We start from the raw sequence: 19587 nt of genomic DNA on the forward strand, positions 1-19587 counted from the left end.
AAAGAGACATCAGATGCTCCCTGTGAAGTCATGCTTTATATTTCAAAAGGCTCCATGAATGGTAGTTTAGTGTGTTTCCAACCCTGTGTATAACAGAGAGCGCCATCTCGTGGACTGGGAAATAAAGACAATGCTTCATGAAGTAGGTTAACTAAGCTTCATTTGCCCATCAGTTATGTATTCTAAAGAAACCTGTGCACGCTGACGCCTTTTCCACTCAGTAAACTGATCAGGAATCAACAAGGGAACTGATAAAGGATCGGACCACTAAGCAGAATGGATACTTGCATTGGTATCAATAAAATCTAACCAACCCCCATCTACTTTTAGATTAATTTGAACACACAATACTAACTATTCTGTAACATAAGAAACAAGATAGTATTAAGGGCCAAAGGTATTTTCCTCTATAAACTGCCTCACACACTCCTATATAATAAAAGACCTCACCTGAGGCTGCTGCTATAACGACGCCTGCCTGCTAGACGCAACATGCCCGACTGGATTCAGCTCTCCTGCAGCACTCGTGCAGCCTTGGGGGAGAATATAAAATCAAAATTTGCATTGAACATCGGATCAAACCTTCAATTTGTGCACGGAACGAGTCGTAGTTAACCTGTTTATTCAAGCAGTGAGCCAGGTGGCAACAAAACACATCAGGTCTGAACACACACCGGCAGCACGCCTCGTTTTCATGTTGTGGAAACAGCAGCTTGGTTTAATGCTTAAACTTGCCCTCTGTAGGTGCACGCTCTCCTTTCAGGCAGACTCTGTGGGCAGGGGAGAGTGAGATATTACAGGAAATGTGCACGCTGTGTCCGACCTGACCGTATGTAGGACACACTGCCGTGCCTCGAGGATCACGGGAAGGTGGAAGAAGCTTTAGATTGGGACCGGAGAGAGCGTTTCAAGCACAGATGAGCATGAGGAGGTTTTTCCGAGCACACAGGGACGAGGACTACAGTCAGATCCAGTATCTGACTGCCAAGTGCAATCGCCTGACTCATGATAAAGGTAATACCTCTGAGGATAAAGTTACACATTTACATTTCAGTTACTGGAGTATACCGGTTCACTCTAGTCCTTTTATGTTCTTCTTTGCCTGTTATGTTATTTACGTCTCCTCTAAATCGTAGTTTTGGTAATTACCCTTGAGACAGAGCAAAGTCCCAGATTCTTTAATATACAGAGAACCAGAGTAATGTAAATGTAAAGTGTAATTTCACACAATGTGGTTTCTAAATGTACCTACTTCCTCCTATTTATTGGATTTTTGCATGTATGAAGTTGAGGTTTATGTGGTTTCATGCCATAAAATGAACAACTTCCAGTAAACACACAGTTGTCACATGTAGTAGATTAGTAGATTATAGTTGATAATATAACTTAACCTGCTTCAAAGGTCGTGAAACTCTGCCTCACTGACTGTAAAAGTGAGTCACTGGTTGGATTTACTGCTTTGATATTTTCAGGGTAAATAGGGAAAAGATAACTGAATCATCGTGTGACGACATTTACAGCACACCACAGTGACAATAAGCCATTATAACTCCACCGAACAAGTCATCAGATTAGGTTTGAGCACCGTAAGTGAGACGTGTCCCAAGTAAGAGACATTTTTTGACAAAAGTGAGAAAAAATAAACAATCAGCGAAGCAGAAATTAGTTTAATTCCTTCCCAAGTAATCTCCTGTTAGTCGACATATAAGGAAAGTATGATTCAGGAAGGGCAGCGTTAGTGTGTTAGAGGTAGTGGTGCACACTGAAAAATACACTGTTGTCGCTGCAGTTAACTGTAAGTATTTTAATCCTACTTTACGACAGATACAGCAACAAGTTGTAGTTCAATCTCGCACATTTCCGATCCATTGGAAATGTTGTCTACAGAGGCTGCCAAGATGTTTTTCACTCATCTGAATCACTATTTAAGAAGCTGGTCCCAGGCCAGCCATAGTGCACCGAGAACACTCAAATCATTATTCAAAGTAACACTTGAGAGAAAACTAATTCTATTATTGCCCGATTTATAAAAACCCAGCAGATCTTAAATTGGGATGAGCTAATAAAATATGTAAACACGTCATCCATGACATACTGTAACTCCACTGCCATTCGTGGTCTGTATCTCTATCTGTGCCACTAAAACAACCACCACGTCTCATCATTTCCGGAGGGCTATTACACAACAAACGCCAGTCAAATCTGCACAAATGCCACACAGAATGCATACTCAGGGCAAGTTTTAAGTATAACAACAGTACATTTACTTAGAACTGTACCAGTAACACACAATATGTGATAATATAATAAGAGAAGAGGAAAACATTGGAGCAAGTTGCAGCAATAGTAATAATAATACACCCTTCAGTGTGTACCTGATGAGACAATAAAGTGAGAGATGAGGACGGCCACGGTGCTGAGATCCAAGAGAAATGTGTGTAAAAACTATTAGGGACACAAGTGCAGTGATGAGGTGAGAGGAGAGGGAATGAGACCAGTGATTCAATGCCAGAGACGTCAAGAGCTGACACACAACCATACATTTAAAGTGTTTTAAACATGGTGGTTATTTCATGCTGTGGGCAGTAAGAAAACAGACCTTTTCATGACTTTACATTAAACCGCATCCGAGTGGCAGATATTCAGCAGAGGTTCTGTTTGAAACTCGTCCACAGCTATGGTTTAGTGGTGCAAAACCTTACTTGGGGTGTGTTGCTTGTGGCTGCAGCAGTGCTCGAAAGGGAGTTTCTGGTGTCCAGAGACAGGGAGAGGAAGCTGCAGAATGATCTGGAAGCTGCGGCCGCTCGACTCCTCCACCAGGAGCAGCTGAACATGGAGCTCAGGATGAGAGAGGACCAACTCATCAGCAGGCTCCACCAGCAGCAGGTGAGCACATTAGGGATTAAAGAAAGAAATAGGGTCTGGGCCCTGATTCTGACTCTCTCAAAATGTTGCTGATAAAACACAAAACAATCGTAAAGAGATGTTAAATCACCACAAAGAGACCCCAAATTACTACAAAGACATGTAAAAGATGTAAAAGTAGATGCAAAACCACCAGAAAAAGGTTCAAAACTTCCACAAAAAGATGCAAAACAATCACAAAGATGCAAAATGACTAAAAACGTAGATGCAAAACAATCACAAAGATGCAAAATGACTATAAAAGTAGATGCAAAACAATCACAATGATGCAAAACAATCACAAAGATGCAAAATGACTAAAAAAGTAGATGCAAAAAAATCACAAGGATGCAAAATGACTAAAAAATACATGCAAAACAATCACAAAGATGCAAAATGACTTAAAAAATAGATGCAAAACAATCACAATGATGCAAAACAATCACAAAGATGCGGACTAAAATGGATGGAAACAACCATAAAGAAACTCAAAATCACTACAAAGAGTTACCATCAAAAGGTGCAAAGCAGAGTTTGACTGTCTTATATGGGTAACCTGGACTAAAGTGTTGGGACGAACACATTTTCCTTTACTTAATTTCACTTCACGGGGCGTTCAGCACATTTTTCTTTGTTTGCTGAGAAAGCTGCCATGTCACTGGGAATGACAGACAGCAAATGTGCCGTAAAACTAGCACCATTAGTTCAAACTAGATCATTTCTCACCATGAGCAACTCCTTTCACCAAAACACGACTCCCAAAACAACATTCAGCTCTTGTTTAACCTCAAATGTTGGTGTGGCACTTAGAGTCTTGTTAGGAAATACTTACCTGAAGGCTGCCGTCTGTCCACTTCAGCATTTCTTTATTTTTTATTTAAACATGAAGTGTTTAACCTCATTACAATCCCATCATTTAGATGCACACAGCCGTGACCGTACCAACGGGCCACCTATGATGTAATTACTGAAATTACACTGGCATTAGGCTGCCAGTAAGTGCCAGTGTTAACATACGGTAAATGCACAGACTTTGGCAGCGGTCACCGACCTTTTGGGGGTTTTTGGCTCCTGGACGCAGGTGTAATAGAGCTTTGAGCTGTGAGCACTTTGAGTAAAAAGAGATTTTATTCTTTTCCATGACTGCTTCATTTCAATTCTTTGGCCGGGAAAACAAAGCCTTTGCCTTTCTTGATTATGTTGGTGTTAATAGTTGATTAATTGCAAAATAGGCTGTTGCAGTTTTTCTCTTATCCTTTAATAACCCAGTTATTCCCTTTTGGTCGCTGAGATTTCTCCCTGCTTCACAGTAACACACGAGCAGCTCTTCTAGATACCCTGATGGTGTTTTGTTACAGATCAGGAGGGTGTGACTCACTCTCTTTGCTGACGAATATTTGATATAGCGTCAGGTTTGGGCTTGTTGCTCACTCTCTGACCTATAGGTGTGTTTGATATCACTTGTGCAGTCTGTACAAGATAATAATGCCACATTCAGGACGTCTCCAGGGAGATCTTAAAAGGTCAGGAAGTACTGAGTAATATAAATATAGTATACTTAATGTGTGCAGAGAAAAAAGAAAATACTCAAAGCAGCAAAATAGAACAATGAAACCCATCACATTTGTGTGAAGACATTCTGCATAAGGCACACAAGTTCGTATGGATTACTTACATGGCTGTGCCTGACTCCTGTGTGCGTCTCCATGCGTCTCCCTGCAGGACCTGGTGGGTTTGCTGCAGCGGCGCGTGGTCCTGCTCGCAGAGGCGAGCTCCCGGGACGCGGAGATGCTGCGACAGGTCGGCTCAGAGCTGCTGTGCCTGCAGAGCTCCGAGGTGAAGCTGGAGGGCCTGGTGGAGGAGCTGCACGCTGAGGCTCAACACAGAGCTGCGATGGCAGAGAGTCTCCAGACAGAGCTGCACGATGAAGCCCAGAGCAGAGCTGCGCTGACGGAGAGCCTGGAGGCAGAGCTGCGCAGGTAGGCCCGTTTTTCAGGTTTTCAATTCAATTTTATTTATAGTGCGGAATCATAACAAAAGTTATCTCAGGACACTTTACAGAGTAGGTAAAGACCACACTCTATGACTTATTTAGGATTAACATAGACCCAACATACAGTTTTCTGAAAAAATCTTCAACCAATGAATAAATGTTAAAATTGAATCTTTAGTTGCAGCACAGCTAAATATTTATGATCTAAATTCATCTGATTGTGTAGAGACATAAAGGCAAATTAGATCTTTCTAGAAAAATTGTACTTCATAATCTTTAATTATATCAGCTGTAATCTATGTTTATGTTCTATATATTTGGATCATACCTTATTTGCATCTTACTGTTATCTAGTGTTTTACATTTTGTACTTGCTGTTATGTCATCTTAATCTTTTGTATATTTAATTTGCTACTACTGTACATTTGATCTCAACTTAATCACTTTGAGTGGGTGGTCTAAACGTACCAGTGCAGTTCAATCTTTCAGTTAAAAGTGTAGCACAAACCTTCACTGTGCTTCAGACGGGGACCTGTCACAGCTCTGAGTTCAGGAGGAAATACCTGAAAAAAAGGTTGCGGTAGCCCCCTTGTTTTCATTAAGCATGTTGAATTATTGATTCAAACACATTCCTCCATGTTCCACGCAGCTGTTAAAACCTGAACAACATACAAAAACAAACATTAACCCAGATAAGGCCGCAGACTAGGAAAAGAAACATTCAAATGAATTGAAAAGAAAACTACTTTTGATTACCATCTCCAGCAAAACTGCAGCCAAGTGAAGCTGTCACCAGCTGCTCTTTAAACCCACAGAGAGCTCCCTCTCAAGCTGCTGTCCCTAGACTGAAGGAAAACACTGAGTTCGGACATGCGATTTTAAAGTCAGCAGAAATGCAACGGCGTGCCTCAATCTGCTGACTTTAAATCCACGTGGAGAGTCGGCTTAGTGTCAGAATACGTTATCACATCGCAGCCCGCACGTCAGAAGATGAAAGAGATCATAACATAAGCAGAGAGGCGGATATTTACTTTTGATTTTTTTACATTTGCCTTTAAAATCCTCATTAACTCTTGATATTAATCTCATTTTGCTTGTCTGTGAGTGTGACGGAGCGGCACGGAGAGTTGGGAATAGGAAACCTGATGAACGGACAGATGTGTGGAAAGAAACACCTGGAAAAACACTAAGAAATAAGAAACACTTTGTTAGTTAAGAGCACTCCGAGCATCAAACAGTCATATATTATATTAAATTAGACTTAAAGCCCTTTAAATGAAACATTTTCATGCTTCTTTCTCCTTTCACACATTTTTACCAATAAAAAGTTAAGTAATAGAAATAATGTACCTTGTCTTTTACATGGGTTGAAGATTTAACTTGTACGACAACTGCACCGAATAAAATGTCAAAATCATTATTAAAAAGTTAGTTAAATGTTAATTTCGTATTCTGTCTTGCAGCTTTTCAAGCATGATGCTGACAACAGCGTTTGACTTCATCTTCTGTTGCACTGCAATGATTTTATTAGTTATAGATTTATGTTTTGTTGTTTCTACTGACGTTTGTTTTTTTACTTATTTGTGTTGGTATTTTGTGCCTATTGTGTAACTCCAGTGCAAAATAACCCCATGGTCCTTTTTTGCACCTACACTCATCAAATAAGCCATCAAGACAGTTTTTTTCATGTATTAACTGTCAACGGAGAAATCAGGTAGAGTCGCTAACAGCCGGACATTGCTAACACTGATTAGCTCGGGGCAGTACGGTGAAGGCATTCAAAGGTCTTTTTTAACCACTAATACTGCTCAAAATAACACCAAACCTCTGCAGCAGCATGAGAAGAGTCCCTACACAGAAAACAAAGCACAACAACAACGTATTTAGAGAAGCCGGAGTTTATTAAAAGAGTGTTTTAAAGACTTGCCTACTGGCCCCTGTACCAGCTCCTATCATAGTAAAGTCCATTCAAGTCCAAAAAAGACCAAAGTCAATCCAAAAGGAAGGAGCCCATTGGTGCTTCGTTTTCTGTGTGTATGGACTCTTATCATGCTATTGCAGAGGTTTGGTGTTATTTTCAGCAATATTAGTGTTAGCCACATTAGTGACTGTTGCAACTCTACTGGATTTCTCCATTGACAGTTAATACACAAAAAAAACTGTCTCGATGTCTTATTTGAGTGCATTTGCTGAAAAAGACTGGAATTACACTTTAAGCACTTTGCGGTTGTTTCAGATGTGACATAAAGATATTTGACTTGACATTCACATGACTCTACTCTGGTGTTGAGAGTACACACAGATGAGATCAAATCTTTTTGTATTTACCCTCAACAGGAAGACAGTGGAGCTAGAGGAGCTACAGAGCACTAACCAAACTTTGACAGAGGAGCTGAGGGAGTTACGCGCCGCTCATCAGAAGGAGGTAAGGAAACAGAAAAGTAGCCGCCAGTAGGTAAAGCTTTCAAAACACTCTTTTAATAATGTGTAAAGACTCTTATCATGCTACTGCAGAGCATTGGTGTTTTCATGAGCAGTATTAGTGGTTAAAAAGACGTTTTAATGCCTTCACCGTGCTGCCCCAAGCAAATCAGTGTTAGCTGCATTACATTACATTAATTACTGTTAGCGACTTTCTGGGATTTCTCCAATAATAGTTTTTACAGGGAAAAAAATGTCTCGATGGCTTATTTGATGGGTTATTGTCCATCACAATGACAAAAATACTCAACAGGACATTCATTATGTCACGTGCAAATTCAATGACAAATGAAACCAAAAGGGAACAAGGATGCCAAAGTTGTAGTGCGAAATATAATTATGATAATCTGAAATTGATGCTTGAATGTGGGCTGAGTTTGTGGGACCTGATATACTAATAAGGTGTGAATAGTGTTATTTGCATGAGTCGTCCCCTAGTAGATTATTCACACATTAATCAACAAACATTTAAAAACCCACCAGCATCAAACAGCACGTTATAAAAGTCACTGGTTGTAATGTGACGTTTTGTCCAGCAGATGTCAGGACTGGACACTTTGTTCAACACTGCTTTGGTGTTTTCTGCTTCAGCACAAATAGAGAAGTAATGGACTTTTAATGGTTTTATAATGAATGTGGTGTATCTCTCAGTTGTCGAACTTGCAGCCGACTCCTACACATATAACGCAGCACAACATCATGCTGCTGCCAGCTCCCCCATTCAGACAGTTCTCAGTTCAGGTCAATGTGTCAGCGCTCCAGTTAAAAACAGAGAATAACAAGTCTGCTGTTGGATTTCGAATAATTAATTTCACGAAACATGAAACTTCAAGGTTCAAATTCATCTACTGTGGCCAAATTTGAAAAAACTACAACCGCCCCTGAGAACGCACTAATTCAGATTTTTCTTCTTCTTCCATTAGTTATGTATTAATGTGTGTTGAGTCTGGGCATTAGAGAAACATTCCTACACACTGTCAGGATTTTTTTATTTACACTTGGCTTCAAAGACTCACTCCCTTCCTGGCCCCAGTTTCAACCACTCCATCAGACAGCAAACAATCCAGATCTACAATTATCTCCCCTACGAGACGGCTGCACAAAACAACAGACCGCCTTGTCAGTGAAACGCTTAATGAGAACATTTATTTGCTGTGGATAAAGTCAGTGAAATATTATGAAAGTACTGGGAGTCGGAGATTAAGTCCGACCTTGTTGCCTTCGCTCATCTTTCCAGATGACGCTTCTGAGTTCAAGAGTCTTTTTTTCTGATCTACATATAAAAGTGAACCAATTAGGCTTTCCCCTATTTACTACCATAAAGTAAAAATCTTGGATATTCATATGAAATGTGGCCAAACGTTTCAAATAATGAGGTAAACACATGTTAAAGTAATCACTGAGCAAAAACCTCAGGCTCCCAACAGATTTTTTCCTACTCTTGGCTCAAGTGTACGTCAATCCAATCCCGTTTCTTTATCTGGTCATCTGCTTCAGACACTGTTGACATTTTTAAACCACTGCTACGTGTAGCTACATGCTAACACGAGGGAAACCTGTTATCTTGGATGCTGACGTTAATCTATCCCCAATTTTCAGATCACGTTCCGAGTTCATGGTTTAGACCAATAAGGTGGTTTTCAATGGTAGAAAGTACAGCTACACTCTGTTACAGTTATACCCTGGGTGCAATGACGGTGCAGAGAACGGTGTTGCCAACTCTTTTCCAATTAAAGTAGCTTAGCACTAACTCCAAAGGTCACCAGAGGTACACATTAGCTTAGTGGTTGTGTCACCTGACTGACACATGGCACAGGCCCCCAGGAAGTCTTGGAGTTCTTGAGGAGGTCCGGCAGACTTTGAAGCCAATTTAACATAGTGGCCAAAACTGTGGAATTACAGCTTCTGTATCCGTCATGTGATGCCATTGGGCCCAAATACTTTTTTCCCATTGACTTACATGGCAAAAAGATGTCTGTTATTCCATGTATATACTTTTGTGAGCGTCCACACCTAGGGCAGTACTCTTGCCGGCCACGGCCCGTTTGGGAGAGGTGGGCTTTTGTAAAGCACGTTTGCACATGTACGAGCACGAGCATGCGCACGTGTACAAGCACGAGCACGAGGCCTACAGCAGTTCTGACGGGCCTGGGTTGTGGGGAGAGGGGAGTGGGGCAAGTACCCTAAAGCACGGGGCACGGTACGGATGAACAGTGTGAGTGCGCCCTTAATCAAAAATAAATCAGATTTTGATTGATTTGGTCTGAAAACAAGTCTAGAAGAGCTGCACAGCTAAGTTAGCTGGAGCGCTACACTGTAAGTGGCCAACCCGGTCAGCAGAAGCCTCTAGTGCAGCTGCTTCATGGGTACGATTGTGTGAAAGTAGCAATAACCAACCAAGGTATTTTAAGCCGCAGAAGTTGAGCTTTTTTTGGCCTCATGGGCCACGGAGAAGCTTTCCCAGGAATGAAAGGGGCTTCTTCTCGAGCGCTGTGTCCAGTTCTCTGAATACATTCATGGCATGGCACAAGAGAGGAGAGGGAGGCATCCTGTGCTGTTGTTGGCGACTGAATTAAATAAAATAATATATTTCTTGTTAAGTTGTTCAGTTTAGTTGCTGGTTGCTTTTTTAGAAATAAAGTCAGTTTGAAAAGTTGCTGAATTGCACAGCAAACAGAGGGTGAATACTGGTTCTGGTAGGAACCCAAAATACATGTATAACCCTGAAAATGAGCATTATATTATTATATATTAAGTTTCCTTAAAGCCCAGACGCAGACACAAACACGCCACAATCATTATTTCCTTCTCCTCATTCTTTATTGTCTCTTTCCCATCCTGGATAAAAAAGGAAAAGTAACGCTGTGACGTCTTGTCTTTGAGGTACGGGAGCTGCAGCAGGAGAATGAGGGGAGTCTGAGGAAACTACAGGGGACAGCAGAGCAGTTTGAGTGGCTCTGTCAGCAACAGCGCTACTGGATGCGTTGTGTCAAGAGGTGGGTGTTTTCTCTGCCTGAACTTCTACAGTCACACCCAGTAGCCGCCAAACAAGATTCTCCAGGACATTCAAGTCCCCCTGAATATCCATCTCATTGTCCAAACCTCTTCTAATCGCAGATTCAAAGACTGCCTGATGGAGGAGAGAGACTCTTTGCTGCGACAGGTCATCATGTTGAAAAAGAAGGCAGAGAAACTACAGAAGAGTTTACATGACGACAGTCCTGCACAGAGCGTCCTCTGTCCCCTACAGGACACCGCATGCTGTGACGGGTAAGGAAGCAGACACACAGACGCAACGTACAGTGAACTCATTTCACTGTGCCAGAAATCAGCTCTGGAGTGTTTTAGACATAAAACTCCCACATGCATTGAATAAAGAAAACAAAATTCCTCCATCACTTTTTATACATTTTCCACTGTGGCCCACTCCTACATGCTTTCCAGTCCATTACCGTATTTACAACTCCTCTCTAGAAGCAGTATAACGCCGTGGGATGCAGATGCGGTGGCTGACCTGGAGGCTCAGGTGGAGAAGTCAAACATGCTGTACGCAGAGCTCTTTAACCAGGTGCCAGTTTCATTTTTTTTTCTTACTTCTTAATACTTAATACATACTTAATAGACGTATGCCGCATGGCTAAACATGGCAAAGGTCCCATCATGTGCACAGACCCTTTGCAAGAAATACTGTCAGAGTTCACGGGTTCAGTGTTTTGAAATCTGTGTGGGAGACGCGTGCAAACCTCACAGGTGAAGTATTACAGATTTATTAGGGAGGGCTAATATTCATGTGAGCATGGTTGCCAATTCCCAAAGGAGCTGCTCGGCTGAGTGTTAAGTGTGTTTTTCTATAGACTGTTTAAGTTACAGAGGCTTTGATGTACATGTAAGGAGTTACTGAAGGCGACCGAATATGGAGGCACACCGGTTCAGCAGCGCTCATAAAGTAGGGTTGCCGCTAATGACTATTTTCATTCTCGAGGAATCTGTTATTTTCTCAATTATTAGATTGATCGTTTCGTCTGTAAAATGTCAAAGAAGCGACAGAGAAATGCTTTGTTCCCCGCAGACGGAGCAGAAGTAATTGCAGTCCAAACCCCAAAGACACTCAGTTCATCACACAAGACAAAGAAAAGCATCAAACCTTCACATCTGAGAAGTTAGAAGCAGAAAGCGCTCGACATTTTTTCCTGGCTAAAACTAATAATCGTTTGACAAAATAGTTGCGGATCAACCAGTAAAAATAATGGTTGTTCTTAAAAGAAACTTGTTAAAAAATAATCTAATTGCTCGTTGGCTCTTTGTGTTTAACCAGAACCCTCACATGAACCTTTATTTTAAGAGCAACCTTTCTCTGTATTAAAACTCTTCTGGATCAAAGACAAACACTGATCTGAGGATTGAAATATAAGACATAAAAACATGGCTAATATTCGCGTGGGTGCGACTGCCAGTCCCTACAGGCATTGTCAAACCGCCAGCGCTTGGAAACTTTATGGGTACTGCAGTCTCATCATTGCTTTTGTTTTTTTGAAGGTCTTCATGCAATCATTGGGTGACCGCAGACCCTTAAAGACGAGAGTATCCTTTAGTCTTGTACACCCGTCTATCCATCCACCCCGAGCTCCTTCGTAAGACAATTTTCACTTGGATGTGCAGCTCTCCTCAGCTCATTCTTTAGCTGTCCGGCCCATAACTTTACTGTTCTCACTCTCACTGCTTTTAATTTTTAGCAGCAGCCGGCAGCTGTTTTCAGTGAAAAAGCTGTAAAAATGCAGCGAACACTACCTGCTCCAAACAGCAGACAGACACAGTTAGCTGGGGAACGTAGTGAAGCATTTAGCAGCTAAAGAGCCAGGTATTCCCCCCAGGAGTTTGCACCAAAAGCAGCTACAAGACAGTGAATATTGGACTTGGTGAATAAGCAAACATTTGCAAACAAGTTCATCACATCTCCTTAAAATATGTCAGTGTTGTGCTCACATCTTAGAAGGGACCGATGTCTTTAGAGAGATCAGTTCAGTGTTTTAAAATCTCTGGATCAGAGACGAGTTCAGAGCTCGAGGGTGAAATGTTAGAAATCCATAAAGGCAGGCCTAATATCCATCTGGGCACAGCTGCCCGTCCGCAGTGGGTTTGTTGTGGCGCCAGGATTTTAAAACTCTGAACCTTCAAAGGCGCAGAAGTCTCATCAGTTTTCTTTAATTTTGTCCGTCTGCTGCTTATTTGAACAAAGTCAGACTCGTACAGTTTTCAGCAACGTTGCAGTCTAGAGACGATGAAGTGAGAACGATCGTGGTGCGTGAAGACACTGCTGTATCACCTAACAGCCACTGGGGGGCACACGGGTCAACTATGAATACGACGGCTCATGTATAAAAAATAAACACTGTTAACGAATGAGAATGAGAGTGCATTAAAATGTGTACACATTACATTTTAGAAAAATGAATTCTCAAACACGTTTAACCATTTATTGCTTGTAACATATTTGGAGGCAGGGTGTAAAACCAGCAGTTTGTTTGCATTTTTACCCCATTTTTGTTTTTAGTTTGAATAACTGAAGTACTTTAAAAAGGTCTCTTGTTGCAATAGGTCTTATTTGATTTAATTTAGTGCAAACTGGGGTTATCAGTGTCCTTTTCTGACACTGTTAAGTTAAATATATATTTTTATCTCGTTTTTACTTTCTTTGTGACCAGGGAGATGTGCAAAGTAAGAATTTCATTGTGCAGTGTGACGTCTGTCTTAACTGAACTTATGACGATAAACATCTTGAATCTTGAATCTTGAATCTTTTTCAGCATAAAAATGGAAAAAGAAAACGTTTAAACTGATCCGCCCCTTTTTGAAAATGATGAGGCTTAAGAATAGAAAACAATAGAAACAACTTGGGTCTTACCTTTGTAGTAATTGGCAATTATAATTGGTAATAATCATGTTGTACTTGCGGTGCTCAGGAGTGCAGCGACATCTGTATAAGAAACAAGATAAAACAGACATTCAGACAAGATTTCCAGCATAATTCATTTGACGTGTTCACTTTGGTTTCGCAAAAAAAGAAAATGAAAAAAGACACTCTGGCAAATGTATGCCCCATTGGACTTTACTGTAGTGATGTCACCATGTGCCCAGATCTCAGCTTTTGTTTTGGTGCGTTAAATGTTATTGTAACTGAAAATCCTGATTCGAGATTCAACACTTTATTGCCATATCAACATGATTGATTGAAATCTGTCACAGTGAGCTCACTTAAACAAAGACAGACACGTAAGACATTAAACAAAGTATGAAACAGAATACCCATACCAATAAAATTTAAAAGAAAATATGAAACAAATGGGTAAAATAAAATCCAACACATAAGAACACCAAATATAAAACACTGCATCCTGTAGGGAAATGAGCAGCAACAGCAAACAGCCCACTGGACAAAGTGCTTCAGGTGCATTAAAAACATCTGTCCTTGGCTGAAGCAGCCAAGTGTCCTGCGGTGCCGTTTGTAGTGTTAAGGAGGCGCTCGGCTTCAGGATCCGTGCTGTTCTGGAACCGGGATGTTCTGGTCTTAATGCTTCTTAGTCCTCAAAGCAAGACGTTTCACCTCTCATCCAAGAGGCTTCATCAGTTCATGTACGCATCTGACCAGGCTGGGACTGGACCAGGACCAGGACCAGGACCAGAACCAGGCTGGGACTGGTCCAACTAACTGGTGTGAGATCCAGGTATTTAACCTCTCACAAGGCCGTTAGAGTGAGAGTGAGAGGATCTCACACAAGTTAGTACATGAACTGATGAAGCCTCTTGGATGAGAGGTGAAACGTCTTCCTAGACAAATAACCAAGTCCAGTTGCTTTTGACTAAAATTGCTTTGAGGATAACGATGACCTGGACGAATGAGAACAATCACAGGCTTAATGCTTCTTAGTATTTTGTGAGAAGGAAGGAAAAGGAAATTAAAAAGGTTGTTTGCTGGGTGAGAGGAGTCTTTTGCAACACCATGGGCACGTTCAGTGGGAAAACAGTGTGCACCGGTTTCCGGGTTGAACAACATGTTTACTCGGAACAGTGTGAAACGGGCTTCGAGGTACGTTTTCTCTCGTTTTTGTAGGTGTGTCAAAGGTGCTGCCCAATCAGCAGCGACGTGTAGTGTACATGAACTCCGCCGTATTAAAATGCTCTGTATCACTCACATCCACTCCAATATATCCCACCTTTGTTTTAGACAATGTCAGCCACATTTGTCTGTTAGCGACTCTCCGGGATATCTGCGTTAATAGTTGTTACATGAAAAAAAAATGTCCCGATGGCTTATTTGATGAATGTATTTGCCGAAAAAAGACCCTGGGATAATTTTACGCTGGAATTTCACTTTAAGGGATTTTGGCAGGTGACCACATATCCAGTATTCATGATGTGTCATGTTTCATTGGACCGGGGTATTTGTTTATTGGGCAACTTTACTTACTCCAAGCTTAAAAGCAGCCATACTATAAGGTTCACAGAGATCCTGCTGGACATTGCTAACAAGTATATCGTGTTAAAATGGAAATCAGGTGCCCCCCAATCCCAACTGGGATGTGGCTGAAATCAACAGCTGTACACTCCTAGAGAAAATAACTTTCTGTTTGAGCAATAAAAGAAAAACATCTTAAATGATATAGCAACTTTTAGTTGACAATATGAAAAGACCGCCTTGAGGTGAGATTTTAATGTGGATTGTCTATTGGATCTAATTTTGAATGTTGAACTTGTACTCATTTATTGGTTGCACACAATGGATCCAACTAAAGTCATATATTAGGAGAGAGATCAATGAAAAACTAAACACATTCTTATCAGCCAGTTGAATTTGCATTTCAGGCTTTGGTCGTGGATTCGTTGGCAGTCTCTCATTTACTTTCCTCTCTCTCTCTCTCTCTCTCTCTCTCTCTCTCTCTCTCTCTCTATATATATATATATATATATATATATATATATATATACACTTTAGTAATAAGAATGGCCTTCTCAGCTGCCGTAGTTGCAACCCTTGTGTAGCACATGGTGTTCAACACACTACCTTTTCTGTTAAAATAAACGTTTTGTTAAGTTATGTCGGGGCTGAATGCACCCCATGTTGCATAGTACGTGGCATCTACAAAACTACAAGAATAAAACCCTAAATGTCTATGTATCTATAATAATAGTGGCGCTGACATGAGTGTTTATTAATTAATCTTTTAGGACTAAGGTGCATTCTGAAGAAAAGATCATCCACCTTCTTAACAAGTGACCAGTTCAGTCTTTTAAAATCTTTGGATCAGATACAAGTTCAGATCTCAGGGGAGAAATTAGAAATTCAAAACACAGACAGTCATCTGAGGACGGCTGCCAGTCCCCCTGTGGACTTGAAGAGTTGCCAGAACATTCGTAAAACTGATACTTGAAGGGCACTGGGGTCTAATCAGAGTTCGTTTTTTTTCTGTCTGTCTGCTTTACAAAGTTAGAGGGCTTTGAGGAACTTTTGATTGCAAAGCTATTTTGCAATCAAACAGGAACCCCGCAACGTCCCACAAAGAGCTCCTCCAGGAAGCGTTCACAAATCCTGACAGGACCCCAAACACTTCATCTTCCAGGAGGGGGTTTTATAGTGAAAAACCCCAAAAGGTGTTCGCTGGCCGCTTTGAGATTTTTAAAAAGCTCCCACATCTTCAGAGTGACACGCTCAGTGTTTTTAAAATCTGCGGATAAGAGGAAGGCTGACAGACAGAACATAAGACTGATCCCCGTGTGCCAGTCCCCAGAGGAGCTGCGGCGCTGCCAAAGCTTTGAGAGATCGCTGATACTTTCTGGGCAGCGAAGTCGCATCAGACCTTTTCTCTGTCTGTCTGTCTGTCTGTCTGTTTGTCTGTCTGTCGGCTGCACATGGCTTCCCTCCCAAGCCGTCCGGGTCCTCTTCCAAAGCAGCAGAGAGATGACTAATAATGACTGGAGGGAGGTGATTGCCAATAGCCTCTGTGCTTCATTCCCCTCACCTCTCTCAGGCACTGCATCGCATTTCTTTGGATAATTATTCTGATAGATTACAGATGATGCAGGGTGCTTTTTTTCCCCCGCAGAGCAGAGAGAGGGAGGAAATGTAGCTGGAGGAGCAGGGACTGCCGGAGACATAGAAGAATCAAGCTTGATAAAAACACATTGCCAGCTTTGACGGGATTTATATAAACTGTAGATTCACACTCTGTGGGCATATTGGACTATTGGACTTCTTTTATCAGAGAGTTAGGGTTTCACCTACGAGCTAGCATCACTGACTGTATAATAAAGCTGGACGCAGCTTCCGGGTCTTAAAAGTGAAGTCAGTGAAGTGTCTTAAACCTGCATTCTCAATTCCAGCAAAATGTCCGTTTGTATAGAAGTCAATGAGAAAATGAGCCCACTCCTCACTTGATATATTACTTCATCAATACGTTTCCTAATGAGTTTATGGTCTCAATCGCTAGTTTCAAGTCTTCTTCAATACAGCACGATGTTCATTTTGTAAACTATGGTCCCATTTAGAGTAAAAAAGACGATAAAGCCGAGGGTGCTTTAAGGCCTGGCTACCTCCGCCGTCTCGTCCAAATATGGATGAGAGATGCACGACCCGTATAGAAAAAAACAACATGGTGACGGCCAAAATGCTGATCTCCTGGCTTCACAACGATTGTCCAGACACTAGTGGGTGATCTCATGGTAGCTACAGTTTGTCCATATACAGTCTAGGGCAGGGGTCTGCAACCCGCGGCTCTTGGTTCTCATGCGGCTCTTCACTCCCTTTTCACTGGCTCCTGAAGCTTTGCTAAAAAATAACATGGAAATAAATTATGTGTTTTTCGCACAGTGGACAATCTTTCAAAGGGAGCACCTGTTATCTTGGAGAGTAGTGATAATCATAACAGGAATGAAATGTCAACAGTTTTCTTTATTTTTGTTCTATAATTTTAATTTCATTGTTTCATTGTTGTTCATTTTGGTATATATTATATAACTATATATATACAGCTTTATAAGCTGGGAGATAAAACATTTTTTTTGGCTCCAGACAAATTTTACTTGGTGAAGAGGGGGAAAAATGTCTCTTTTGATAGAAAAGGTTGCAGACCCCTGGTCTAGGGCATGGCCTTGACACACCAGGGGCGTTTTTCATGCGATTCATTTGCACGCCAATATATTTTTTAGAGCAGTTCTTGTTGTTGTCATGACTTTGCCTACTTTCACACACAACACGAATATTACACTGCAAACAAATGTAATAGTTTTTCCCATTGAGGTACTGATATTACTCCTTCAGCCTTGACAAAGGCAGCGCATACCAGAGCCACTTTTTCTGTTCTTAACTTCCACAAGCATAGCCCTAGACTGCATAACTGTTTATTTGCGGGTGTGAATGTTGACAGGAGAGCAAACATGCTTAACAAGCGAACTCTACTGGCAGTTTGTGGTCACCTCACTGCTAAGACAGATCAGGAGTCCAACAACAGCCTTTTTCAGTGACTCATCCACTAACTACACATACAGTAGGCAATCTCAAATCTAAAAGACAAACACTTTCAACCGTATTAAGCCCAGTTTTAACATTGATATCTAGATTTCTTGTGATCTGCCAGTACTTACTGGGACGTTCCTCCTAAAGGCATCCCTCCCTCTGATTTCCCTTTCTTGCACGTACTTTATGTTTGTTGTCTTTGGTCATCTTCACTTACAGTTTATTTTTTTGTCCTCAGGCAGGGAGCCATATCAACGGATACCAAAAACCTCCTTGAGGACAGAAGCCTGGAGCCTGGACACTGGTTCTTTTTCTCTTCCCACCTTCTGCAAACCAGAAGATAACCACTGGATGTTTGTGTGTGCGGTTAGCTTTGTGGAATACTTCCCACTTATTGTCTTAAAAACCAAAACAATCTTAGAAAAACATACCTGTGAAACCATACATTCCCTGTTTTCCTTCCACTATTGTTCACCTGTCTATGAAAAGAATTGGCTTCATAAAACACTGCACGATGCACTCCTGTCCTTCTTTTGCTGTCACACATGCACATCACATGTGGCTAACGCTCTTATAGTCACATTTTCCCGTAATTGTCCATTATTCAGACCTTGTAATCAATGAGCAAAAGGCACCTGAGAATGTTCTCTTTTGTTGTTTTGCCAATGGATCCTCAGAGAAGAAGCAGCAACAGCTGGTGTGCAGAGGAACCAACCAACGTGTTTAGACCCAAACAAAGCTCCACTGATTGTTCCCCCACTGAGAACCTGGGACATCTCGACTGATGGTCAGATCTCCTCACTTAGTGCCTGTCAGCTAAAGTGCAAGTGAGGTGATACCGGCTGAGGTAACTGATGACGCAGAGGCCTCATCATATGTGAACCATATGATGCACACATGGTTTAAACAATTTACAGACAAAGCAATTGTAAAGCAATTGTTAAGCTTAAATGATGTCACAAGACACTAACACTTTCATGCACTTTGTCTATTTGCATCTGTAGATTTATCCTCAATTCACCCAAAGTTCGCATTAGATAATGCCGCGTTTGCATATTTAAACATAGCATTTCAGCAAACTTAAAATACTAAAACTAATGATCTTAAGGTAATTAATCAACAGGGGAACAGTTCACCCCAAGTGATTTGAGTATCATTATAAAAAGGATTCTCCAGAAACCTCCTCTTCATTAGCACTAACACACACTAGACTTTCCAGTTGTATTCCTAGCTACATTGTGATAATAATAATCACTATATCTAATATTATAATAATATCAAAAAGCGTTATTTTTATACTACCTTTCATGACACAAAAGGCTCAAAAACAAATCAACAACACAGGTATAAAACAGAGGAGGGAGAGAAAAACATCAACAATAATAATATAAGTATTTATGTAAAAATGTACATTTAAAAAACAGTTAATTGAAAATATATATTAAAAAATGTCCATCCTTTTAATTGTGTATTCCACAATAAAAAGGGGAAATGAATTAAAAGCAATATGATAAAAAATTGTGTTTTAAAAAATCAAGAGAAGTTGCTTGTTGTATTTGTGGTGAGAGCGCTTTCAAAACCATCGGTGCACAACAACAGCCACCAAAAGTAATTTGGCAGCACCAGCACCAGAGGACGGTTAGGAACATACTCAGATAGGAAACCTTTGAGGTATGAAGGAGATAAACCATTAAAAAGCCAA

The 19587-nt window shown here is 41.0% G+C and overlaps 1 protein-coding gene across 4 annotated transcripts; it reads left to right on the top strand.

Annotated features, from left to right (window-relative positions):
• Positions 1 to 685: 685 nt before the first annotated feature.
• On the top strand, positions 686 to 18375 carry LOC310947819 (uncharacterized protein). Of its 4 annotated transcripts, none has more exons than XM_083914776.1 (8): positions 686 to 1014; positions 2729 to 2886; positions 4627 to 4883; positions 7235 to 7322; positions 10262 to 10374; positions 10496 to 10648; positions 10853 to 10946; positions 18124 to 18375. In XM_083914776.1, the coding sequence occupies exons 1-8, from the start codon at positions 918 to 920 to the stop codon at positions 18160 to 18162; spliced, it is 999 nt and encodes a 332-aa protein (XP_083770902.1). In that variant the 5' UTR covers positions 686 to 917; the 3' UTR covers positions 18163 to 18375. The 4 variants fall into 4 exon arrangements, with proteins under 4 accessions (XP_083770902.1, XP_083770900.1, XP_083770903.1 ...); XM_083914774.1 differs by having other exon boundaries at positions 18128 to 18375; XM_083914777.1 differs by having other exon boundaries at positions 10856 to 10946.
• The last annotated feature ends 1212 nt before the right edge of the window (positions 18376 to 19587 follow it).

The sequence above is a fragment of the Echiichthys vipera genome, assembly GCF_963691815.1.
Source record: "Echiichthys vipera genome assembly, chromosome: 6".
Lineage (NCBI taxonomy): Eukaryota > Metazoa > Chordata > Actinopteri > Perciformes > Trachinidae > Echiichthys > Echiichthys vipera.